The sequence below is a fragment of the Propithecus coquereli genome, unplaced genomic scaffold (genome assembly GCF_000956105.1).
Source record: "Propithecus coquereli isolate 6110/MARCELLA unplaced genomic scaffold, Pcoq_1.0 Scaffold25, whole genome shotgun sequence".
In the NCBI taxonomy this organism is placed as follows: domain Eukaryota; kingdom Metazoa; phylum Chordata; class Mammalia; order Primates; family Indriidae; genus Propithecus; species Propithecus coquereli.
Window position 1 is genome coordinate 7,428,290 of NW_012148063.1, and position 26,037 is coordinate 7,454,326.

General features: G+C 46.5%; 1 protein-coding gene across 1 annotated transcript in view; it reads left to right on the plus strand.

The window, feature by feature from the left end:
* FNDC1 (fibronectin type III domain containing 1) overlaps positions 1-17,923 on the plus strand; it is a 92,679-nt gene extending 74,756 nt beyond the window's left edge. Inside the window, exons 18-24 of the mRNA XM_012646808.1 lie at positions 1,724-1,954; positions 5,866-5,974; positions 10,335-10,414; positions 13,376-13,405; positions 14,155-14,316; positions 15,637-15,759; positions 17,752-17,923. Of these exons, the coding sequence (XP_012502262.1) occupies positions 1,724-1,954; positions 5,866-5,974; positions 10,335-10,414; positions 13,376-13,405; positions 14,155-14,316; positions 15,637-15,759; positions 17,752-17,867 (851 nt within the window). The 3' untranslated portion in view covers positions 17,868-17,923. The remainder of the gene's footprint in view (positions 1-1,723; positions 1,955-5,865; positions 5,975-10,334; positions 10,415-13,375; positions 13,406-14,154; positions 14,317-15,636; positions 15,760-17,751) is intronic.
* Positions 17,924-26,037: the final 8,114 nt, after the last annotated feature.

A 26,037-nucleotide genomic window follows, 5' to 3' on the forward strand; every position in this document is an offset into this window, starting at 1 on the left:
CGCTTTCTGTGCTGTTATTAACTGTTTTGCAGAACTCCTCTAAACACTGAAAGGCTTGCTGTTGTCTGCCTGTTTTCCTATGTCTGTCACTCTGTAAAGCATAATCGCCTACTCCCCCACACTTTCGGATAAGATCCATCGACAAGTCCTAACAGTCTAATTTCAGACTAATTACTGGAAAATAAAGAAGCTAAAAATTGCATCCAGTGCTAACAGCCAACTGGGAACGAGAACCTAGCACTGAAACGTGAAATGGAATCTTTAGAAATTACTAGACGTTGGTACTTGAGAGTCTGGCATGTCGGAAGCCCCAACCTCATTTCCTTGACATTTCTAACTTCATAGAGGGTGGGGTATGAGAAAGCGCTGAGGGCTAGCGGTAGAGAGTCTCCGGATCGACCCTTACTTAGTGGGCACACCCAGCGCTGGCAGGCAGTAACATGGGGACATCCGTCTGTATCCTTCCATGTTCTCAGGATCGTGTAGCCACCAAAATAGTATGTGTAGAAAAGGCTTCAGTCTTTCCACAAATGTGAGTAGCTGTTAGTACACTGAGAATCAGTGTTGTAGAAAGCTGTCCAGGCCTGGCCTTATGCACAGCTACTCCAGATGTTTGTGGGGGGTTGTGAAACTCTAAGGAAGGCCACCCAGGGCTGAGGTTAGAGGCTGTACATCTTGACCAGTATGTAGATATTTTCTGGTTCCAAGATAGTTGAGGAATGAACTGTATTAAGAGAATGCTAGTGAAGTGTAGGGTGGGCCTGACTCACACTTTTCCAAATGTTTGAGCACAGGAAACTATATTACACTGAATTATAGTTTGGGGATTTTTCAGAATCACTTTGAGGACATAGTCATCGATGCTGATTGTCAGTAGGATCTTTTGAAACCACCAGATGGAAAGATATAAACACACAGATCCATTAAGGAGACCCAGGGATGTGCTTTTTTTTTTTTTTTTCCAGCATATTATGGGGGTATAGATGTTTAGGTTATGTATGTTGCCCTTGCCCCTCCCCCCCAAGTCCGAGTTTCAAGTGTGTCCATCCCTCAGATGGTGCGCATTGCACTCTTTGTGTATGCATATACCCGTCTCCTCCTCCCCCCTCCCCCCTCCCCCCTGCCCGACATCCAATAGATGTTATTCTTATATGTACACTTACGTGTTGATCAGTTAATAGCAATTTGATGGTGAGTACATGTGGTGCTTGTTTTTCCATTCTTGGGATACTTCACTTAGTAGAATGCGTTCCAGCTCTATCCAGGGATATACAAGAGGTGCTATATCACCATCGTTTCTTAAAGCAGAATAGTACTCTATGGTATACATATACCACATTTTATTAATCCACTCATGTATTGATGGACACTTGGGTTGTTTCCACATCTTTGCAATTGTGAATTGTGCTGCTATAAACATTCGGGTGCAGGTGTCTTTCTTACAGAGTATCATTTGTTCTTTTGGGTAGATGCCCAGTAATGGGATTGCTGGATCGAATGGTACTTCTACTTGTATCTCTTTAAGGTATCTCCATATTGCTTTCCACAGAGGTTGCACTAGTTTGCAGTCCCACCAGCAGGGATGTGCTTTTGAGCTTGGCATTGAGGCTGGGGGCTCTGGAGCCTCTGTCTGGTGGGGAGAGACGGAATGGTGGGTCTCACTCTATGGAGCAGATGCTGTAGGCCTTCAGCAATGCAATTGGGTATCTCTGTTCCTTTCTAGCTCCTTATGTGACGTACCTAAATAAAGACCCATCAGCTCCGTGCTCTCTGACCGATGCTCTGGATCACTTCCAAGTGGACAGCCTGGATGAAATCATCCCGAATGACATGAGGAAGAGTGACCTGCCCCCTCAGAATGCCCCCCGCAACATCACCGTGGTCGCTATGGAAGGCTGCCACTCGTTTGTCATTGTGGACTGGGACAAAGCCACCCAGGGAGATGTGGTAACAGGTATGTCCTAGGCAGAGAGTCAGAGTTCCCATGATCTGTAGGTGGGAAGTAAGACCATAAGGGATGGATGGATGAGTGGACGGATGCATGCATGGGAGGATGGCGGTGTGTTGGATGGATGAGTGCAGCTGTCTTCTTTCAACAGGATGAAATGTAGGCAACAACAGAAGCCTTGTGGGGTAGTGTACAGAGCACTGGATGGAAGTCAGAAGTCCTGAATCCTAGTCCCAGATTGATTTGCTTGACCTTGAGCTAGTTACTTCATCTTCCTGGGCCTTGTTTCCCCATGTGCAAAATATCATCACATCTCTAACCTTCTATAATCCTGCAAATGGCCAGGGAGTCCAGGCAGCCACTTGTAAGACCCGGTCCTGCAGCGGGGGTGATGACAGAGCTCCTGCTGTGCCGCGCAGCTGCCCTGCATCAGAGTCAGCCCTGGGATCATGCCTCTGCATCTTTCCATGCCTGCTGGGTGCTTCCAAACCAGGCTGAATGCTTCTCAATTTCTTGTGTGGGAATTGAATGTGATGGAACAGTTCCCAAGGATCTTAAGCCCCTCTAGGTCTTGGCCTTTGAGATGTTCATGAGTTCATGTGACTCTGGCAAGGATATATTTGAGGATAAATCTTAAAATAAGTTTTTATAGAAAGAGAATCAATATTTTCTTTGAATAATCTTCCTTTGCAAATGATTCCTACTGGGCCCATGAGCTGTATAAGAGGAAGGATATATGTGTGACGCGGTGTATGTGTCTTGGGCTGGGGATGGTGGCATCACAGGTTGGAGTTTGACATCAGCTGTCGCTATTATGCTAGTATAGTTCATATAATTCAACATTTCTAGTGCTTTTGCTTTATTTTCCCAAAATTATCTCTTAAAATGAGAAAAAATGTCCAAGTATATCCAAAGAGTAACTTCTTTTGTGGAATTTACACAGCAGCCCAAAGCCACAGTAAAGGACACAGGGAAAGAATGCCCCTCGGTATGGTGCCAGGGGAGGCCGAAAGGCCCGGGGGTGCAGGGGGCGTGCAGCGTTAGGGATTTTGAGTCTCTGGTGCTGGTCACACCAGGGTGTGTGCTACACGGGCTGCTGAGACCAATTTCTGTGAAGTCCAGTATGTTCCTAATAGAATGCAAATAAATCATTGGAAGGAGGAAAGCTTGTAGTCAAAACAGCCAGAAAACCCTTTTATTTGTTGAATGTGCCTTTTTGAACGGCAATTTTTAAAAGCAAGCAAACATTCAGAAAAAATAATTGAAAATCTTATTTTAAGCTATTTAGCTTTTGATCTCTTGCATGACAGATATTACTTAACATAAATATATCGCTGCGCCCTGAGCCAAGGGGCTTCGAAGAAACACTGGCTGCAGGACCAGAGCATTGGCCACATTAAACATGCCTCAAAGGCTCTTGCAGAGAAAAAAGAGCCTTCAAGGAACTCCTAACAAATGCCTCTGAGGCACAACTCAGACACGATTTCCGTGTTATCCTGCAGAGGTCAAGCTTTGGAAACACCTATACTCTTGCTCCCCGGGGTTCCGGCCATGCATTCCAAGCTGTCCAAAGCTTCCTAGAAACTTCAGTGTCCTTTCATCCCTCGCATATCCTACACCTAATCTGAAACGAAAGCTCAGTGCCCTGCTTGTGAGTACTCACGACACTGCATAAACAATGTGGGTGAGGTGTCTACAGGGATTTGGGCCCTCCCAACATAAAACCGCCAACGCCTGTCCAACTGCCTGCCGTGGAACATTTCAGCACGTGACGCCGGCCCTGCAATATGGAGGAAAAGCAGCAGGTCCCAAAAGGCTAAGAGGCTATCGATCTTCCCCTCCCCCTTGTCTTGCGTGACCCAGTTCTCTCAGGCTCTCCATGCCCGTGCGGGCTTACCCCCATCCACCCCGACGTTGAATGGTGGGGTTTCTCAAGGCTCGGTCCTGGGTCTTCCTTCCTTCTTGCCCTGTCCTCTCTCCCCACAGAGTCTCGTCCATGTACGTGGTTTTACTTCTTCTTGGAGATGAGTCATTGATTTATAAGTCAAGGCTGGGCCCTCCTCTCCTCTGAGCCGCACACAGTAAAATCAGATGCAAATAGTAAAATCACTTGACGTCATCACTGGGATGTCTCCAAAGCATCTCAGAGTCAGCGTATGAAAAGTCAAACTCATGGTCCTTGCGATCCTCAAGCCTGGTCTTCATCTGCGTTTCCTGTTGCAGGGAATGGTCTCGCTTCCCACACGTTGTGCAAGCCTGAAGCTTTGGAGTCTTCTTCAGATCTCCTTCTTTTATCTCACCTCCATATTCGGTTCTTAAGTGTTACCTCCCCAGTTTCTCTGGACCCCATTCATTTCTCTCCATTGACGACCATGTTAATCCAACAGTTGCCATCTCTCTCCCGGCCACGGCGAGAGCTGTCTAACTGGACTGGCCCCCTCCATGCCCACACTCCACAGCCAGTCCGTTCTCTCTCTGCACAGGAGAGGTGCACTGAAGACGCACACCCGACTGGACTGTGTCACCCCTTTGATGTCTTTCCCTTTCTTTTATAGTGAAAAGCAAAAGCCTAGCATGCCCTAAAGGCGTTCCCTAGTTTTATTGTTCTGTGCTGCTTCAGCCTTAGCTCCTGCCTGTCCCTGGCCCTGCCACTTCCCAGCTCAGCCATGTGCCTTCTCCTGGCTCCTCCCTCCTTCACATCTTGCCCAGGGATTCCTTGTACCTGGGGCTCTTCCCACCTCCTACCACGTCTTAACTGCTTCTCATCCTTCAGAGATCAGCTCCATTTTTGGGAGCTCAGGGAAGCTCTTCATGTCCTCCATGGGGTCAGCTGTCCCTGCACACCCTCCTGAAGCACCATGGACTGGCCCTGCAGAGCGCCGATGCGGCCATATGCTCTGTATGTGGCCCCTGCTGCTCCAGGAGTTCGTGGTCACCATTTTATCCCCATATGTAGTGTAGTGTCTGGCAAATAGGAGTCGCATAATAAATACTTGTTGAATGAATCGATGAATGTGAACCCAGACAAGATATTTAACCGATCTCTAAGACTCAGTTTCCTCACGTGTCAGAATAGGGATAGCAGTGCCTGCACACTAGGATTGTGAGAATTAATCCAAATAAAACTTAAGTGAAAGTGCTTAGAGTAAGGTTTGGCACATACAAATGTTTTCTTCTTCTGTATACACGTGAGAAACCTAGCATAAAGGACGTGCTGAGCTGTGGTATGAACTTCACTTTGTCCCCTGGGGCAGGCGTGAAGGCTGGACAGGTGTCAGGGTGTAGAGCCACCTGCTGAGGTCTGACATCAGCCGATGAGACAGAGCAGGTTGGATGATAGAAAGAAGTGCTGCCTGACAGCTGTCATTAGAGAAGGCCAAGGCAGGTGCAGGTCTACTCAACAAGGAGCGATCAAGGGACAGCCTTCACCCAATGGACGAGGGGTCGCTGGGAGTCTGGGTCTTTCAGCCACACACACATGCATAGCATTCACTGCCAACACTCTTGGTTTCCTGTGCAGGACAATTGTATATTGTCTCTACCTGGAAATTCTTAAATATGTGTGTGGAGGTCACTCCTTTTTTTCTTCTGCTGCTTTTTTCTCTATGCAGCCAAGACTAGATGTGCTCTAGTTCTGAGGAGATGGGGGAGGTCAGGGAATGAGGGGGCCAGAGAAGGAAGAAGTAGTGAACTAGCAAGTTGTCAGGAAGAGCTTTCATTCATTGTCCCTGTCTGGATTCACTCACCAGGAGGTGCCATTGTTATGTTCCACCCTGTCCCCAGGGGCTTGCTGTGCCAGAATTTCTCCCACAGAGTCAGTCTTGGCTTTGCCTCACTCTGTGTTCTCACCGGGTTACACCTTCTGTGTGATTGGGTCCCTCGGCGCTCACTGGGTTCTTCCCTGTTTCCGTGTTCAGGTTACCTGGTTTATAGCGCTTCCTATGAAGACTTCATCAGAAACAAGTGGTCCACCCAAGCTTCATCCATGACTCATTTGCCCATTGAGAACCTGAAGCCAAACACAAGGTATGATGTGTGAGTCTTTTAGAAACAAAAGATGAGACCATGTGCACGGTCACAGATATCCTTTGGTTGAAAATGAAAGAGTTAATCAAAACGTTTTTATGATTTCTTTGAATTCTCTGCTTCTCACAGAATGTCAATGAATGCTTACCATATGTTATGTAATTTTCTTAGGAGAAATTACTGTATGTATTGTAATTGTTAGGTGTTTGTGTTTATATTTTATTCCCAATTTTCCTAAACACTACCTGCCACTGAGGAAAGAAAATTGTTCTGTGCGTCGAAAGAGAATTGGTCCATTTTCAGTCACCCATGTGGTGGCGTTAGGCAATGCAACTTCATACGTGACATTCATGGAGCAGCAATTGCTAAACATTTTAGTTAACTGGTACTCAAACTCTGTGACGTAGAAGCTCAGACCATTCCAGAAGGATGCTTTGCACACACGGATAAAGGTTACAAACATGCCTTTCTCAGTAGGGGCGGCTGGCTGGCCAGAGCACCATGCGGAAAGCCAGAGTTTACAGCCCTCAGTGCGAAATAGGCAAAACTGGTTTCCAGGGGTACAGAGAGAGTGATGTTCATCCCTCTTTTGTGCTCTCTGGTGTGGATGGTAGTGGCCGTCAGAAAGCTGCTCTGGTGGGTGAACATGGTGGTCAGGCAGTGGTGCGCTGGTAAACTGGCTCAGTGGAAAACAATTCTTGGTTGGTAACGTTTTCCAATTTCTGAGGTGTAAATACTCCCACCCTGGCCAATTTCAAGCTGCCATGGGCTGGCAGAGTTCCTGTGTTTAGCGATTGTTCTCCAGCCTGTGCAAGCAGCTCCAGCATACGCTGCTGTGCCCAGCCACCATGTGTGCCGAGCAGAGGGCGCAAGGTGACGATGGTGCCCAGGCCTCTAGTTCCCTACACGGGCGGGGGACGGAGAAGGCTGGACCAAAATACGCTCATGAAACAGAAGTATGGGAGGTGGAATCTGGACACTGTGCATGGGCGTGGGGAGACGGCTGAACGAGCTGAGGATGTTCCTCGGGACACTTCAACGTGCCTGTTGGGCTCTCTTGCACTGAGCTGTCGTAAACCACGATGCATTTCAGGATTTGGCAAATAAAAAGCAAGTAGTAAAACAGGAAACTGAGAAAGCACTCATCTTTATTTTTCCCTAAGAGTAATGGAAAATTGATTAACTAGAGGAAACAAAAATACAAAATTAGAGAAAATGCAGTTCACATCCGTTGGCTTTCTTGTGTGCAGAGTGACAATTTGTAGCACAGCCGCAATGTCAAAGAGCGGAAGGCCTTCGGGAGGTTGGGCCCCAGGGCTACTTGCCATGGAGCTTGAACCCAGCCTCCCAACTCCCCCAGTGCAGTGCTCCTCCGCAACCTCTGCTGCCGGGCTGAAGTTGCGTTTTGAGTCACGTGGGACATGATTGTGTAGGATGGTGCAGTGTTCCTGCCTGCAACAGGTATTCAGCCAGTGCTTGCTGCGTGTGTACTCAGAGCCAGGTGCCCGTCCCAGGCTGGGCAGAGGGCTGGGGCAGGGTGGGTGGAGTCCACACCGCCCCGTCCTGGAGGGGCTTATGGTCTGGTAGAGGAGACAGACTCTTTTTATAAACGCCCACCGGTCAGTGCGGCGAGGGAGGAGCACGCGCGCTTGGAGAGTACGGAGCAGGGGGCTTTATTTTCCTCTGAGCGTGGGGCAGAGAAGGCAGTCAGGTGGCTTCTCAGGGGAAGTAAGGTCTGAACAGTCAGAAGCAGGTAATTTGGAGAAAAGGTGGGTGCCGTGGGGCCAAATCGCTGCAGGCAGAGAGGATGCCCCAGAGAGGGTGTGTTCTGGGAAGCAAAGGAGGCCATTTGGCGTGAGGCTGAGGGTGAGGAGAGGCCGGACAGATCAGTGCCAGAGTCCTCTGGGTCCCTGGTCGCATCACAGCCGTATTCTACCTTCTGCCCACGGGGGCTGCCGCTGCTCCTGCAAACATTTCCTCAAACCCACTGCACGGCTGCTAAATTTCCACATCAAGGACAGTGGGAATGTGATGTGAGGACACTCATTTTTTTGCGGCATCGCCGGAATGCAGAGCGACTGCGGTGGGCTCACTTTGGCGTCTGCGTCCTCATGCTCATGATGGCCCTGGGAACGGGCATTATCTGCCGTGTCCACCAGCCTGAGCCCCACATCACTGTGGAGTCTGCATATTTTAAATCCATACCTGAAGTACACAGATTTGTCACTATTGAAGCTTTTCTAAAGAAGGTGCCAAAAGCTCATATAGGAAGGCAAGGCCGCAAGGCACGATTGCTTTTGTTGCTCGGAGACCATTAGGAGTAGGAAACAACATATTTTAGTCCACAGAAAAAGCTTAATGTGGTTTTCGAAAATGGGGATTTTACTTTTTTAATAATTTCATGTTGTTTTTCAGCTCAGTATATTTAAATTTCTTTGACACATTAGGTGAAGTTCAAATGGAAATATGTCTCTGGAGTTGGCACGTGTGAGTTTCTGGAGGACTAGAATCACTGTCTCGGTAGGGGACGCAGGTTTGGGGAGTACCTGAGTGTCAGCGGTGAGACAAAATCGACACCAACACATGCATCTGGACAGGCTCCCTCGGCCTGTCGGGTGTCGCTTGCGCCACCTCCCCGGTTGCAAAGCACTGCTTTCCTCTGCGGGGCTCGGGAGACGGGGTCAGGATGGTCCCAGCCATGGCTTCAGAATTCTAGCAGAAATGTCCCCTGCAGCCCCTGGGTTTGTGTCCTTCCTTAGGTTTTGATTTCCTTTTTTAAAAGAAAGTATCTGTGAAGTTTGACCAGGCTCACCAATGTATGCCAAACCCACTGCTTGAACTGCCTTGGAGTTTGCCTTAAATAACTCCACGACCACTGAATAAAAGTATGCACGACTGGGAAAACACGAACTGCTGAGTGAATTGAGATTTGGAAACTCATATGTTCTTAATTGTGCATATGTTTTTTTAAAAAATTGAAATTTAAAAAAGAATACTTGTACATGAAATGTGAATGATGTAAGAAGACTAATTTTACCCAGTGGCTTTTCTTTGCTTTCTGTTTAATCATACCCGAAGTGAAATAGCTCTATGGACTGCGAGGCCAGAGGCGGCCTTGGCCTTCTCAGCAGCCCAGAAGGCTCCATGCTAGGGCTGCTGGTGCAGCAGGCGTAACCCTTTGTTCTTTACATGTAAATAATTTACCTTTTTAAAATTTAGTGCGTTTTAATTAGTGCATATAATTTGTGTGCCTGACTTAAATAAACAATTCTATAACATTTAATCGTGACATTCTTACTGGCCCAAAGCCAGAGGAAAAGTTTCCTTCTGAACTCTCTAAAATGACAGAGCCACCACTGCCAGGATTCTGTACACCCCTTTACCTGTGAGTAGCTAAGTACTAAGAGAGCACATAAAACATCTGGAATCCCAGAGGAGGAAAACACAAAGATTAGGAATAAATGTCGTGGGTCACAACTGTGGTGTTGGTCTCCAGTGTTTTTCTAACCACCACTCCTTGTCTTTTAACTGTAAGAGTGCAAAGCGAGACGCGTGGAGACTCATTCTCCCTCTAGACAAGCTAGCTGACTCAGACAGTGTGCTTTCTAGCACATTCTCTGTTCCAAGGCAGAGTTCAGCTCTACAGCAAAGCCTCTCTCTCCAGACCTTTTCCTGTTCCCTTTCCTGGACTTGTTTTTCTTTCCTTGAGGCACAGAAGCTCAAAACTCAGTGACTTTTAAGAAGGCCCATTCCTAGCTGCAGGGCCAACCATAGCACTTCTCATGCGCCCAAGACGTCGTCGTTGTGCTAGTTCCACTGCGGAGGCCAACCTCTGGCCCGGTTCGCCCTCTCTCTGCCAACGACGGGTTGCATCATTGCTGGATCGAACATTCTGCTTCTCCCCGTGGACTGTAGTGATAAGAACCAGGTTACAATTTGAATTCTGCTTGTCGTGTTTTGCTGCTTCAACTTCTCCCTCTGGAGCTGTCGAGCTCCATCTGGGACCTGGGTCTTAGGCTGTGACAAGAGCAAGGTCAGATGGGAGCTTCGCATGAGGAGGGCCGAGGACAGCCCACGCTGAGCAGGGGTGGTCCACGTGCTCTCAGGAGCACACGCTCTCCAGCCCACTTGTCCGATATGCCCCTCTGTTCCCGTCAGGCACGCAGCTATGCCACAGTAATTGTATTATTTAGAAATGTTATTAAAAAACGAGAAAGTTCAGAAAAACACAAAGACCCATTTTTGGTGTACGCATTTGTAAAAATTAGAACTCAAAACCTGCCAGTAGTTTGGGAAGCTGTTTCATTACACAGAAGCCAAATAAAGTTCTCTTTCAAAAGATGTTTTCTTCCAATTCCAGGTATTACTTTAAAGTTCAAGCCAAGAATCCTCACGGCTATGGACCCATCAGCCCTTCAGTGTCATTTGTTACGGAGTCAGGTACGGGTGACTCACATTTTTATTTGTTTTTTTTTTTCCTAAAAATGAAATAAAAAAATTTAGAATAATGACTGCAATAGAGTAAACATTAAAGAAATAAAATCCTTAATTTTCTATTTAATAAGCTCACACTGGATATCTCTTTCCAAAATAAACATTATTTTCTTTGTGCTGGGTTAAAACTTGGATAATAAAATTAAAAGTAGTCTTCACTGGCTCTCTCAGGAACAGAAAAGTCAAATTCCAATGAAAGGAAAAAATCTAGTTTTTAACCATGTAGGAAAGATAAGTTCAACTCTATCTGTACAAAATTTAGTTACAGAGTTTAAAAAAATTTTTTTTTTATTGCAAACAGCTGAAGAGCATCTAGTCATGTGGTCTGAGAGGCAGCTGCTTCTCCACTGAGCCAAGTCTCTGAGATGCCTCCTCTACTGGGAAGCAGAGATGTCTTTACTTAATATTGAGAGTTTAATGAAAATATCCTTCACTCATAAGCAATATCACTCAGAGCATATCCTTGCATTTTGGGGTGCTGGTGAGCAGAGCTCCCTGACCCTTCCATAAAATGTTCCTACGGCCCATGGGCTGAGGCAAAGCTGCCCTGCTGTGACAATTCTCGGGTTAAAACTTTTCTATATAGGAAGCCAAACTGGGTTCAGACCAACCCAGCCGAGCTGGCTCTGCACCCAGATGCTTCTCGCTTCTGTTTGGTTAGATGACTTCCTATATACAGCTTGATCCTAGAAAATTTGTCATTGGAAGATATTTTTAAGTATAATGATTTAAAATATGCTGAATCAAAATACATGGGAGAAAAAAAATCTTTCATGAGAATATGCTTTATACCAGAAATTTAGGCAAAGGATCTAAAAAGTGTTTTTACCTATTTTATTTAAGGAATATGTTTCTTGTTAGTAATTAAGAAAGATAAAGAGAAAACCATTGTCGGTTAATTGGCTAAATTAAGGAATGCATCTGTGTTTATGGCTGCATTTCCTAAGAACACAGTGGACCTCTGGCAACTATCAGAATTATCATGATAAAATTCTTTGGAAAAAAAAAATAATTCAAACCTAAAAAGCTATCAATAAACCCAGGTCTGAAGTCCGAGAGTAGACAGTGATGTATTAATACACATAATTTCTGGGACTGCAATGTAAACTTTCGGGAAGACAGCTGTCTTCTCCCTTTTCCCCAAAGAAAGCTCCCAGCTCATCCTTTATGGTCTCCAAGGGATGGGTGAGGAAAGTTCAAGGCCCCACGTAGCCTCTGATAAGATTGTCTGGGTGCGGCCCGGTTAACTCACTGCCAGTGAGCTCCCGGAGATGCTCACGCATGCGGAACTTGGCCAATTGTTTGCTCCGGTCATCTTGGTTCAATCAGTTTATTCAACTCTCTCGTTCGTTATGTGCCACCTTGCTGGACGAGCTTAGGTGAGCAACAGGAATTATCAAGTAACTGAACTGTGGTATTTGCCACACATAATCTAAAATGAATCCGTGGAGCGACTGTAAGTGGTCAGGTTTTTGTTGTTTGCGCCGCTGTCGTTTAGCCTTGTTCCCCTCCACCCGGCCGTGGAGTATTTGGGATTGACCTCGAGAAGCTCAGAGCAGGAGAGCGAAGCAAGCGTTTTGCACTGACAGCTGCAGCATGTCCCTGTTTCGTGGCTGGCGGATGACGTCAAAGTGAGTGGTCCGTGCACAGGGTGGCACCGGGAGACCCTCAGGTGACGCAGGTCCTCTGTGCTGATCGTGGTGGAGTTTCCGGAACCTATACGGCTGTTAACGTTCATGGGCTATATGCCCTAAAAGAGCAGTTCACTGTAGGATTTCTCAAAAGTAAAAAAAGAATGGTCCAGATTTACCTAGTCCATGACATTTTATAAAAACGAACCTTTTCTTTCTAAAGCAGAAGTCCTTAAAAAGTTAGTTTCATATTCTCTTAAATGGCACTATTTGTGCTAAGGCATAGATATGTTTTGAAAAGAGCTTTGTTGAGGTATAAATGGCATACAACAAGCTGCACATACTTAAAATGTACACCGTAGTGAATTCTGAGGTGTGTTTACATGCGTGAAGCCATCACCACTGCCCAGATGGGGACCACATCCGTCACCTCCGCTGCTTCCTCCTGCTGCGTGCGATCCAGCCTGCCCAGCCCCCAGGGGACCCCTTCTCCCTCCTGTGTGCAGGCAGCTTCGCATCTGCTTTCTGGCACTGTAGTGTGCATTTTCTAGATTTTTCTGTGAGTGGATTCATACAGTATGAACTCCTTTGACTTCTTTCACCCAGCATTATCATTTTGACATCCATCCGTATTGTTGTGTGTATCAGTAATTCTTTCCCTTTTATTACTGAGCAATATTTTATTGTGTGGCTGTGCCACAGTTTGTGTATCCAGTCCAGTCACCTGTTGATAAACACTTGAGTTGTTTCTACTTTTTGGCTATTACAAACAAAGGTGCTATCAACATTTATGTACAAGTACTTGTACAGGCATACGTTTTAATTTCTTTTGGAGAAATACCTAAGAGTAGAATGGATGGAGTGTAACAGGTATATGCTTATTTTTTTAAGAAACCACCAAATATCTTTCTAAAGATAGACTTTTTTTTTTATTTCAGCATATTATGGGGGTATAGATGTTTAGGTTACTCTAAAGATAGACTTAAAAAAAAAAAGAGTATTGAATTATTTTATAGCACCCAACATCAAAACCTTATTATTTTCAGGAACCCACAGCTTCTAGGTAAATAACAAGACCATACAACTAGAAGAGTATATCTCAAAAGGAAATGCTTAGGAAACAAAAACTAAGGAAAAACTTCAGCATTTATTAAATAAACTTTATTTTTTTTCTTTATTCCAGTTTGGTTAGCTCTTCAAATTACAATACACATTTCAACAGCTCTATGATTGTGAAATATGATGCTAAGTCAATTATTTCTTTTTCATTCTACAGACAATCCTCTGCTTGTTGTCAGGCCACCTGGTAAGTTTCTTTTCTTGATAATTTTGACATCCTGGTAATGAAGTTGAATATTGAATATGAGATTGCTGTGATTATCACAAGTAGAAGTGCTGGATCATTTTTGTGTTTTCATAATTTTCTGACAACTTCTGTGGTTTCCTTGCACTTTTCATCCTGATCTGTGGAAGAAAATGACTGGGAATTTTTTAATAGAGCCATACTAGTCAATGCCTATGAAAATCCATTATAGTGTAGTCAATATCTATGAAATAGATACTTTGTTTACATAACTCCTTTGGATATTTTAAATTACTGAAAAGATAGCAAAATACATTAAATGTACAACAACATTTTGCTTTGTTTTTCATACAAACTGAGAAAGCCCTGTTGCTTAAGTGCAAGACAGGTCTTATGAGTGGCAGGATGCGAAGCCTAGGCTGAGGGCCGTGAGGATAGGAGAGCATGCCCCAGAAGACCAGCTCGGCCAGGACAGCTTATTTTCCTTAAGGCTTAAAGGGTTTTTGCTAACTCTGGGAATCCCTTTTTGAAATGCAAATACCTTAGATATGTTTAGGTAAAGGGAACTCCCCCCTCCCACATTATACTTTAGTACTAAAAAGACAGAGAAAGAGAAAGAGGGTAGGAAATCTTTGCTTAGAAAACCCTGCGAGGAGGGGAAGACCCAGTGAGTAAGTCCGGTTTCCTGGTACTTTGTGCAAAAATAAACACATGGAACGTCATGACTTAGCACTGTGTTCTGTGTTGTCAAGGCGGCGAGCCCATCTGGATCCCGTTTGCTTTCAAACACGACCCCGGCTACACGGACTGCCACGGCCGGCAATATGTGAAGCGGACGTGGTATCGAAAGTTTGTGGGAGTCGTTCTTTGTAACTCACTGAGATATAAGATCTACCTCAGTGACAACCTTAAAGGTAGGTCTTTGAGGCTGGGTGGTATGGAAGGTATGGAAAATTTTTATTTTATCAGGTACTAAGGTGACACAGCAGGTGTATCAGATGCATTTGAGGCCTGGATCTATTGTTGCGGGTCCCTCTGCCTCAGCCTCAAACCAGCTTCACAGGCTCTACTTTGCGGAGACTAATTTTTACATTGGCACCCAAAAATATGTTTTTAAAAATCCACTGTGTCTTAGGAGTGAGGTCCAAAATTCTGTTAGAAATGTAAAGGCCTACTTTCTTTGCCATTAATTCAATAATAATAGGTACGAGTAGTGTGAGCTGGAAGGATGGAGGAAAAGTCCCCTGCTACAGTGACAACTTTACAGGGAAAAAGTGTAGGTGGCGAAACATGTATCAGCAGTACTACTGGTTCTGTGTCCAAAGCAGAATCACATTGTCTTCGACAATGAGAGACAAAACAAAGAATAACATGAGTACCTTGAACTAGTAACACTTCGAAATGCCATGTCTATCCAGCTGGCTATGCAAACTTGTTTTTTATTCAAACCTGCACAGCTTTTTATTTTTTAGTATATACATTTTTAAAACTTATCCTTAGCTTGTCTATATTTTATCACTGATTAGTTTTTTTCATTTTTTAAATTATTTTTTCTTGCTAGGAGTGATTGTTTAAAGACAGCATCAAAACGTGTTCCCTCCCATCCCCCACCCTGGCGGTTTCTGTGTAGGTGCCTTTTCCAACAGCCACGGTCTGTTTATCTCTCTCTGCTTTTTCCTTTCTCTTCCACCGCCACTCTTTTCCTCACCTGCTTCAGAATTCTTAGGAGAGGCTGCACAGCCACGTCGAGTAGCCCAGGGTTGGGAGACACCGCTTCGCCCTACTGTGCAGCTGTGGTTCAGCACCACGGACAGCGCCTCACACCACCCACACACCCTCCTAGCTATACGTGAAAATAGGTTCTTCTCTTTTTGTAGACCTTCCTGCCTTCATAACTACTTTCTAATATATTCTCTGACTCCTGTAGTTTTCTCTATTCTTTTCTTAAAACTAAGAAGTAGAAAGATCTCCCATTTATAGGCTGAAACTGCATATAATATTAATACTGTAGTTTCCACTTAGCAAACATTCATTAAGTATTTAGCATACATGATCTTGCTAAATTCTTACAACATTTATGAAATTGGTGACATAGTCGCCATTTTTCAGACATGGAAAGTATGGCATACACAGTTTCTGTATCCAATTCAGATGATCTCCAAAGCTTGTGCACACTCCTAAGCCAGCTGTGGCATTCTTTGACTGTGACCGACTCATTGTATTCCCTTATGCAGATACATTCTACAGCATTGGAGACAGCTGGGGAAGGGGTGAAGACCACTGCCAATTTGTGGATTCGCACCTTGATGGAAGAACAGGGCCTCAGTCCTACGTAGAAGCCCTCCCTACCATTCAAGGTAATACAAACAAGTGCCTCGTGTATTGCACTGGGGGGTGCAAGAGGAGGGTTAACATAAGGAGGAAATTCACTGTAGCTCAGCCTTTGTTTTATCATTGGAAGATGGATGTTGGGAACACTTTGGATCATAAAAATAAAGAATCAACAAAATACTGCATGTGCTGGGCGTGGGGTGAGCTTTGAGGACTCAGGGATACAAGGGACTATATAAGGCATTGTTTCTGCTCTCAGGAACATGCTCCACAGCTGGGAGGAGGAAAGAGGTGTGTGAAAAGGTAACCGAGAGTGAACACATGCAAGTATAGATAAGGACAGGAGTTTTGCCATATGATTGTACCATTAGGTAATTGTGCACATAATAATCATTCTATGAATTCAAAGGAGGTAAATCTCTTGAGACTGTTAAGGAAGGTTCCCAGAAGAGGCAGAGTCTGGGCCGAGTCTTACGGACTGGCTGAGCATGCAGAGATTGGAGCACCTTCCACTTGGGAAACGGCATGAGCAAAGGTGGGGAAGGCACAGATGGACACACACAAACCCACAGTGATAGTTTCAGAAGCCGGTGTGTGAACTATTTGATTGTGGCACGTTTTGGTGAGGACAAGTTTGCTAATCTCAGAGGTTACCAACTTGTAGTGCATTGTAACTTTGCAACTCTCCAAAAAATAAACACAGTGGCTGAATAAATTCCAGCACTTTTTTTTTATTATACACTCAGCTCTTAGTGATCATGCGTTTTCAGGACGTGAGATGTTCTGATTTAACACATTTTTTAGCTTGGGAAAAAAACACTCTAGGCTGGTACATGAATTACCCATTTTCAAAGAATTAAAAAATAGTAACAGTTCTGTCATCCAGAGAAAAAGAACCAATAGGATCGACCCATCTATCGATTGAGAGATTTGTTTTAAGGAATCAGTTCATGTAATTCTGGAGACTGGCAGGTCCAAAATCCGCAGCGTGGGCCGTCAGGCTGGAGAAGAGCTGATGCTGCAGTTCAAGTCCAAAGGCGTCTGGAGGCAGAATTCCTTCCTCTTCAGGGGAGGTCAATCCTTTGCTATTTGGCCTTCAACAGGGTGGCTGAGGCCAGCCAGTGTGTGGTCATCTGCTTGACTCAGTCTGGTGATTTAAATGTTAATGTCATCTAAGAAACACTTCACAGAAGCATCTAGTGTAAGGTCGGATCAAATGTCTGGCCTTGACCAGCTGACACATAAAATTAACCTTCACAGCAAGTAATTTTTTCAGAATCTTGCACTCCCCCAGGGTTGCAGTTATATGTGTTATCCCTATCCCCTGTGTTTCTGTGACTCTGCACAGAGTCACAGTACCGGCTCTGCACAGAGGTGCGGGCTGTTCAGTACACTTGCTGTAGCATGGCAGGCAGCCATTTATTTGGCAAAAGTAAACAGAGCCAAGGAGTGAGAGCAGTGGTTGGGTTTCCAGAAACATTTTGAAGAGGTTGGAGCAGCCCTTCTACATAAAGGGAGAAATGGTCAGAAATACTACAAGATTCTTTCCTTTGAGATAGTGCCTAGAAAGAGCTAAAAGTCCACCACAGATTCCAGGGATTAAGGATGGAGGACTGAGGTCCGGGCAGGTGGGAGGCCCGAGGCTCTGTGAGAACCAGGTGGGATCTTGTTCAATGTTGTGCCCAACCCAGGGCCTGCCCCGCACGAGTGCTCACTAGTGATTGGCTAAAATCATCCTCTTTCGTGGAGAGAGAGAGGCAGGGTGCTAACGATCACTCTTTCCTGCCCGTGGTACACACATGTGGGGACTGGATTATCCCACAGATCTTCTTGGGATAAAACTCACAGGCTTAGTGACCCCACATAAAAATGGTTTATTTGGAAGTCATACTTCGTTGTAAGAGCAACTTAGCAGAGGTCTCCTGTCTGAAAAGCTCTTGCAAGGATGAGAATTTTCCCCATTGGCTCGTGTGCCTCTGATACCTTTTTTTCTCCTCCCTTTCCCGTGACCTGTCCAGGTTACTACCGCCAGTATCGCCAGGAGCCTGTCAGCTTTGGCCACATTGGCTTTGGAACCCCCTACTACTACGTGGGCTGGTACGAGTGTGGGGTCTCCATTCCAGGAAAGTGGTAACCACAGGACTGTCGCTCTGCAAGCTGGCCCGCCCAGCCCCCTCGGCTAAATTGCACTAGGGGCTGTGAGCAGAACACAGACGGCGTCCCCAGCCCCGCTGTTGCTGCCCGGCTGTCAGGAAGGCCACAGGGTGGACACTGGACATTCTGGTCATCTTCAGTCTGGAACTCAGTCCCATTTCTTGGCCTAGAATACAAACAGGATTCAGTTTTGTTGTTAACTTCGCTTCTCCACATTTTTTGTTTATAGTAAGCACATCCCAGAGACATCAGAAACCAGCAGCTGATTCCGTGTGATTTCCAGACCTTTTAGGCACAAAATTCGGACACTTTCATATTTCCAGGAACAGCATAAGCACACCGTGCTTGCTTTATGGAATGCTACACGCTTTCTGTTTTTCTCAGTTTGGACTCCTTCAAAACTAGGTGAATTTAAGCTTCAGGTCTCTTTGTATGCAGTAGAACTGAATAACCAAGAACATCAACAAAGAAAATATGCCCTACTTGAGATTTATTCTATGGACCTACCCACTGCTAGACTAAATGTATCAACTCTTATTTGTAAATTCTCAATTTTGGTATATATATGTATATATGCATATACATATCCACACTTGTCTGCAAGAATATTGATTAAAATTGCTAAATTTGTACCTGTTCACTAGATAAGTGTGTGTGGGACTTCTTGGATAAAGGTACTGTTTATCAGCATCTTTTAGAAGGGTCCGGGGACACGCACGCTGCATACAGCCGCAGTGGGGAGGTGCGCATCTCCCCGGGGACGCTGCTGGGCTCTGGATGCCGGGGAGGCCGAGTTACTGTCGTGTCGGTACCAGATCCGCCCCACCGCGCACGGCTGCTCTTGGAGCGCTTCCAGCTAAGGGGCAATCCTTCCAAACACATGTGGAAAATGTATTTGTTGCCACTGTGGGGGCATATCCAGTATATTTCAAGATGAATTAACCTTTTAGATCACAAATAATTTAAAAGTCCTATTTTTAAAAATTCTTTTTTTCTTTCCTTCAATATCTACTCCTTGCAATAGAAGCATCCTGCGTCTCTTGACTGCAGCACAAGAGGGTTTATTTGAAGACACTTTATCCTGTTTTCACAGCAAGGTGTCCTTTCCACGTGCGTGGCGCATCCATATCCCTCCGCAGCGCTGTGCAGCAAAGGGCTCGTCTTCTTCTCTAAAGCTGTCAGCGGGAGAGAAGCGGGTGGAGATGGGTAGGAGGCGGCCACTGTTCTGGGGCCTCGGGCCACACCCCTCTGTAAACTATTTCACTGCAGGGTGCAGCCGAGGCTGGCGGAGGGGATTATTTTCAGCACTACGTTGAGGTGAAACGGGATGTGTCTGGTGGGTTTGCAGGTCGAACGCACAAGGAGACAAGTGGCTTTGCAGGGCCTTCGTGATGGGGCTGTGGTGTCTATTTTCTTCAAATCTCCCAATCTCCTTTCTACAGTAAACAACAGGAAGGAAAGTGTAGGCATTATGACAGCCTGGGAAAGCACTGGCATCCTTAGGGAGATAGATCATGTGTTACCCACATTTTAGTTTGCAAAATAGGGTAGGAGTCTTCAAGTCGCTTTGGGGGCTCTTATCCATGAGAGGAGATTTGAGGAGGAGACACCCTGTTTTTCTCACTGACTAACATTCAAAAATGCTTCCCGATGCCAAGGCAAGGATAAGATCTTCAACTATAACTGAATTTCCTGATAGCACATAACTTGCTTCCTTTATCTCCCCTCACCCCAAATTTCTTTCTGGTTGTCAGTGCCCACCAGCCTGCTGCTGGGGAGCAGAGAAAGATGCTGGAATGAGCCTCTACAGGGAGGGCACCGGCAGATGGCTCGCTTCCTGCAGATGTTTCCTGGGGTGGACGTAATTCATTAGCGTGCGCGGGAGAAGAGCCATTCGCTCTGTCCTACAAGCCTGTCTTGGTCATGGGGCCCCTTTGGAAGAGACGGAATTAGGGCTCCGCTTAGCGCTGCAGGCGACCTCGCCTTTGCAAGCCACACTTTTCATACATGCAGGAGCTTGGTCCCGCCCCTCAGATTAGTCTGTGCTCACTGCACAGAAATAGGAAGAATTCACTGCCATTCACTCGTGCCATGATTTTTGAGGCCTGCCTGAAATTTTGAGGCTGTGTTTGATGACAGAAATTTGAACTTTTATCAAAAATAAATGTTTGCAATTTTAGACGGAAATTACCACAATCCCCAAATGACAAGAGCTGCCAAAACAAAAACAATGCATCTAAGCCTAGGAAGTATTATCATCAACATTTGGCCCAATTTAGGTTACGTAATAGTTCAAATGAGTCTACAGTGTGCGCATCAATCTTCTAGAACTGTGTAAATTCTGGAAGCCACATTTTAGGAAGGCTATTGTCAGGGAGATTCCAAGAAGGGGGCATTCAAAATAATAAAGAGTCCAAAAACTGTTTCGTATCAATTTAGGATAAACTTGATGGGAATGTTTACCTGAAAAGTGAAAACTTAGTCTATTTAAAAAGGCTATGATGAATAAGAGAGTTTGCCAACTCTTGAGGTCAGAAGTAGTTACAAGTGGGAAAACAGAAAAAGAAAATTCGGCTCAATATGACAAATAATTTTAGAAGAAGCCAACTATCGAGTGAGTGTCACTGGAAAATGGTGAGATACCTATCCCTGAAAACCTTTAAATATAACTGGAAATGTCTGAATTTACAGCTTAAGGCCCCTAGCCTGTTGCTATGGCCTGTGAACTCAGCGTGGTTTCTGCCTATTTAAAGAGTTGTAAACAAAGCAAACAAAAACCCAATAGTATTAGATAGGGACCGTGTGTGGTTCACAAGTCCTAAAATATTCACTATCTGGTCTTTTAAGAAAAAATGTTTGTGTACCCATACATTAGAGTTTTCTTGAGGTTTAAAGCAGCTTTAAAAAAGTCCTAATTTAAGAACTAGCACAAACTACTTAATAGATGTTTATTCCCTTTTCTCTTACTGAAATTATGGTTATTTTCTGACCATCATTCCCCAGTGCCTAAAACCTGAGCTCTGCACTTAGTGGTTGGTCCCCGGGTTGCCAAGTTTCCTGTCCGGCCGGCCCTTGCTTGTGGTGTGGGCTCGGAAAGCGTAATGCTCTTTAGGGGGCTTCCTGCATATTTAATGTCACAATTTGGTTAGAACATATTTTCCAGCTTTTGCTTGATGAGCTTTGACTTATTTTTCCTCCTTTGATCTATACGAGCTACATGTCTTCGTCGGTTCAGAAGGATGAGGAATTTGAGAATGTGAGAAAGAGTGAGGCTAGAATGGGTTTGCCTCCCTCGGCATGGAAAACAGTTCATAGCTGTTCTGCATAATGACAAAGCAATTCCACCAACAGAATCGGCCCGTGGTGCTGTAACATCTCACATGTGGGTGCCTTAAAATCGTCTCCGTATGATGTAACTACTTTGCAACTGGAGTGAAGAAATGAGATTAAAAAGGTAAATATCTTCCCCACCATCCCCACATCCCAAGCCTCAGACTAGGCTGAGCTCAGTACGGTCACATGAAAACAGAGCGCACCTGCGTGCGTGGTGAGCAAGGGAAGGTTTCTGCGCCAGGCCAGAGCTGCAGTCCCAGGACGGGAGCTGTCAGGACGGGGAGGTGCCGTCGGCTCTCAGGGGCTGCTCTCGCCGCCCTTCTCATGAACTTTCCTCTCTCGTTCTTTGTGTGCTTTGCTCTGCTCTCCTCCCTGAGACTGGCTTTCTCTGGACACACATGGCCCAAATGGCCACCAGTCCCTAGTCTACCGGCAGGGCTGCTTCGTACGACTGTGTAGTGTCCGGCTACCACCACACGTAGCTACCCTGTGGACCTTGTGGCTTGGCTTCTCTCAACCAACCGTCCAAGCCCTCAGGGTCCAGACCCAAAGACCTGGGATGAGGCTCTGGTGGGGCATGTGGGGCAGGTGTCTCCACCCTGGTGCAGGTGGCTGCTCCTTGCGGGGGTGTCACCTGGTCTAAACTGCCTGCCTGGGCCCTCCTGGGGCACAGGAGCTATCCATGTGTGGAAGGGGATGACTGACAACTCCAGGACAAGTGCACAGACAAAAGAGAAATAAAATGACAGGAAAATGAGTCGTCTAATTAGGCGACTGATAATTTTAAAATGACTTCACTTAGGATATGTTGAAATCTTATCTTATATTTGTGTGATTCAAGTGACGCAAATTGAATGTGTGATTTTTCCTAGAACCGAGAGTATCTACCTCAAGATGAGCTGAGCTCTCCCCTCCAATGACAGAAAACTGCTGGCAACTTTTAGAAAACAGATATTGTTTTCAGGTGTTTCTGAAAACAAGTTGTATTTAAATAAGGGTTTAAATACATTACACAGAACATTAAAACTGAAGGGAAAAAATCCCCAAACCCGTTTATTACTGCACATGGCCTTGGGCAGCTGTTGCTGGTTAAGTCGCAAGCGCTACCGCTAGCTACACACTGATGCATCAGTCTGAGGCTTGTTCCTTTGTCAACAGCTTAACTCGTAGAAGGTTGGCCTCAGGTCCTGATGTTTGGACATCCCTTGGCTAGGATATGTCTGGGCAAAAAGACCTTGGCGGAAAGCCAGATGTCCCAGCACCCCACCGGAGGGAAGGGAGCCTCTCTGAGCTCGGCCCACCTGGAGATACCAGGGGGTCTTTCTTTTACTACCAGAGCCCCCCGCTAGTGGCACAGCTGCCATTGCTGGCTTATCCCATGCTCTCAGGTTCACCAGGGCTGTCCAGGTGGTGACACTCTCCTACAGCAGTAGCTCTGCAGAGGGAGAAGTGAAGAGCTTCTGCCTGACATAGCGTCTGTGACCTCAGGGCTCTGGGCCTGGCTGAAGCACCATGTTATGGCTTCTGTTTCAGGTTTGGCACTGCCAGGCACCGCCTGCTTGTCCTCTGTGTAAATGTGGGACTTCAAGACTAGCCAGCATGGCTCTTTGCAGTTTACTGCATGAAGGAGTCACACTAGTCCAAGGTAGAAGCAGACCCCAAATGGTTACTTTATACCAGCTGTGAGGTTTTTAAACTTGTGACAAGGGACAGGGGAAATTCCACTTATTGCAAGGAAATCCTCACACTTCAGTAAGCCACCAGCACTTAAAACCCATGAGCCTTCAGCTGATCTCCTTTAGCCAGACCAGCCTCTGCAAGGAACCGGCGTGTGTTCTTGCGCTGGTCACCCTGTCGCCAAATTGCTTCTCCATGTTCTGGAAGCTCGAGTACAGAACCACTGCAGGCAGATTTCTTCTTACACCTCTTCACTAGTTTCTTTTTATCGTAATCACCAGGGATCCCTTGGGCAGTAGTGAGGGTCTTCCCGCCGTTTCTCTTACACGGACATAGTCCTCATGCCAGGACGGAGCCCCGCGCTGACCGCTCCCCTCTCACTCTGCGCCCGGCATACTCGTCAGTCTCTGCCGCCCACCCGCACTGGCCAGGCCAGGGCTCCTCAAGCGCCTGAAAGTCGCAGTTCCATGCGCTACCCCTGTCCAGGTGGCTGCAGGGACACTCCAATGGGGCCTTTAGGTCATCTCAGGGGTGGGAGGAGAAAGAGAGAGAGAGAGGAGAAAAGAGCAGAGAGAGATACCCCGATCTAGAAACCTCCACCGAGATTTCAACAGTGGTACCGAGAGAGTCCCAGAGAGCAAGACAGGCCCGGGAAGAGCCCGCGGGTCTGCGAGGGCCCGTCCTTCTGCTTGGTCCTGGGGTGTTTGCTCTCATTCAGAAACCTTGGTTTCTGCTCCGCAATTCTTCTCTACCTTTGCTTGCCACAGCCTCAGTCAGACTTCCGCAAAGACGATACAACCATCTAAACAGACGTGGATGTTGTACACAGTTCGTTAATTAGCAAACAAGCATTATTTACTAACTTTGTACAAGGCATCGTGATGGTGGATCAGCACCCAACAGTAAACAGATGCCACATTGAAATTTGGATAATTCAAGGAGATTTAATAAAGGAGCTATTTGTGTAGGGTACGGGGTGCCACAGGGATACTGCATGTGTGAGCTGTCACTACGCGGGGGCTAAGGGCCAGAGGAGGGAGTGCCTGGCAGAGTCTGGAACGACAGTCTTAGAGAGAGCCCAGGTTTAGAGAAAGGACAATCTCACTAAGGGACGGAACCAGCCTAAGGCAGCCCTGCAGGGAGGCCCGCCCTCCCTGTCCCCTTCCTCCTGCTTCCTGCCTGTGTCTCCGCCCGCCAGACCCATCTGGAAGCCAGGCGGCAAGGAAGCTGATGGATGAGGCAGAGCGGGGTGAGGAGAGGAAGAGAGCAGATCTGGAGGGCAAGGTAAGTACGTCCGCCGCATCAGGGAGTCGACAGTGCATTTTTCACAATCATTAGTTACTTTTAGCACATTATGATACCACGAGCAAAGCGAGTTAAGGACAAGTTTTAAGGGCCTTCAAACTCCCTTCTCTTCCTGGAGCTGGTGGAGACGTTAGAGGCACTTCATTGTCAACAGAAATAACCTGCCCAAGTCACATAACCAGTTCTGGGCCCGGGATGGGAACTGCAGGCTTGCTCTTCCCGCCAGCACGATGGCACAGGCTCGCTCCGGCCGCCCGCCCTCTCCCTGCGCCGGGACACATCGCTATCAGTCAAGGCATTTTCCCCAGGAAACTGCACGGGGGAGAGCGTCCCTCAACGCTTCCCTCTCGGTGGTTCTCCCAGGGGATGGCGCCAGCGGCCAGGTCCACACCTACCTGCCACCGCCGCACTAGGCTGCCCTGGGCGTCGCAGATGCCTCTCAGTTTCGATTCCTGCCAACAACTAAACTTCTACCCTCAGGGACCCAGGATATGTGGTCAGAATAGAGGAGAGGTGACAATTTGAATTAAATCAGTGTTTTCCACCTGAGGGGGTTCAGGTTTGGGTTTTATCTGACAAACTTTGGCTTCCTTCAGAACTAAATGTTCATTTAGTTCACATTATCAAGTCTTCATTCAGCCTCTGCCTTACCCTCCGCGCTGTCTAGCTGGGTGTTTGTTGCTCTCAAAAGTTGAATCAAATTTAGGGAAAAGACATCCATGCCATTCCTCCTCAGCCGGGGTGACGGGGGTCACTACCGCCCAGCCCCGCTCTGCAGCCACCTCCTGTGACCAGATGCAGAGGAGCTCTGCGTTCCTCCCTCTGTCCCTGCCTCAGTGTGGCAGCCACGCACGTCTTCTCCACGGCCACGCGCTGGCCCCGGACAAGCGAGGCTTCTATTCCACCTGCCCGCCCCAACGAGACCCTGATAAGTCCCACCCCACTACCACCTCCGTGGAAGGTTTGGAAAGTTATAAATTTGCTTCAGGATGAAAAAGCAGGGGAATTTGGCGGGAGATTCAAAGACGGGTGTTGAACGTTTTATACAGGACACAGTCCTGCTGTGATCAAAGTCCGAGGGATGGACGTGTGCGAGGAGGTGCTCCCCGCGTGAGGGGACAGCAGCACCTCCTCGTTGTGACACAAGTCTTCGTGGGCACCAGGCTCAGCATCAGGGCGAGGGGACAAAGGAGGCAGCCACACTCGCACAGTCAACATGCGAGGGTTTTGGTCTACACCAAAACTGTGCTTGGAAAGTCGAACTTTTTAAAACAAGATTGGGTATTTTAAAATAAGATTAGGTATCCAGACTGAACGTTGGATATTTTCTCCCTGTGCCATCATATCGATTGTTCTATTTCCACGTGAAGTGCAGCTGCTTGGAGACTCCAAATTCCATTTGCAACAGTTTTGGGTTGCCTTGTTGTACAGGAAATATTTATTTGGTGACCACAGCTCCGTTCTGGTTTTGATGCTGAATCGGAAAATGCTGTTTATCTGTTGGGACTGCTCTAGTTAACGAGAAACAAATGGTGGTCTGAGAGGTCCAAAACTTGCTGACCAGTTAAGTGAGTTCTTATAGTCTTCTGTGGCCTCAGCATCCATCTTGAATACAGGTTTAACTTTCTCGTATCAGAAACGGCTCAGCCACCTCGACTCAGCTTCCAGTTTACACCACACCGGGTGGCCGAAGCCTGTGGCCAGAGGTAAGAGCTATGAGGCCTCTCTCCTGCCTGGCAGGTTGGGCTCCCCTGTTCCTGCGGGCGTTTGCCTGGGGACTTAGAGCGACCCACACCTCGTCCTTTTTACGTACAGTCGTCCCCCTCATCCGAGCT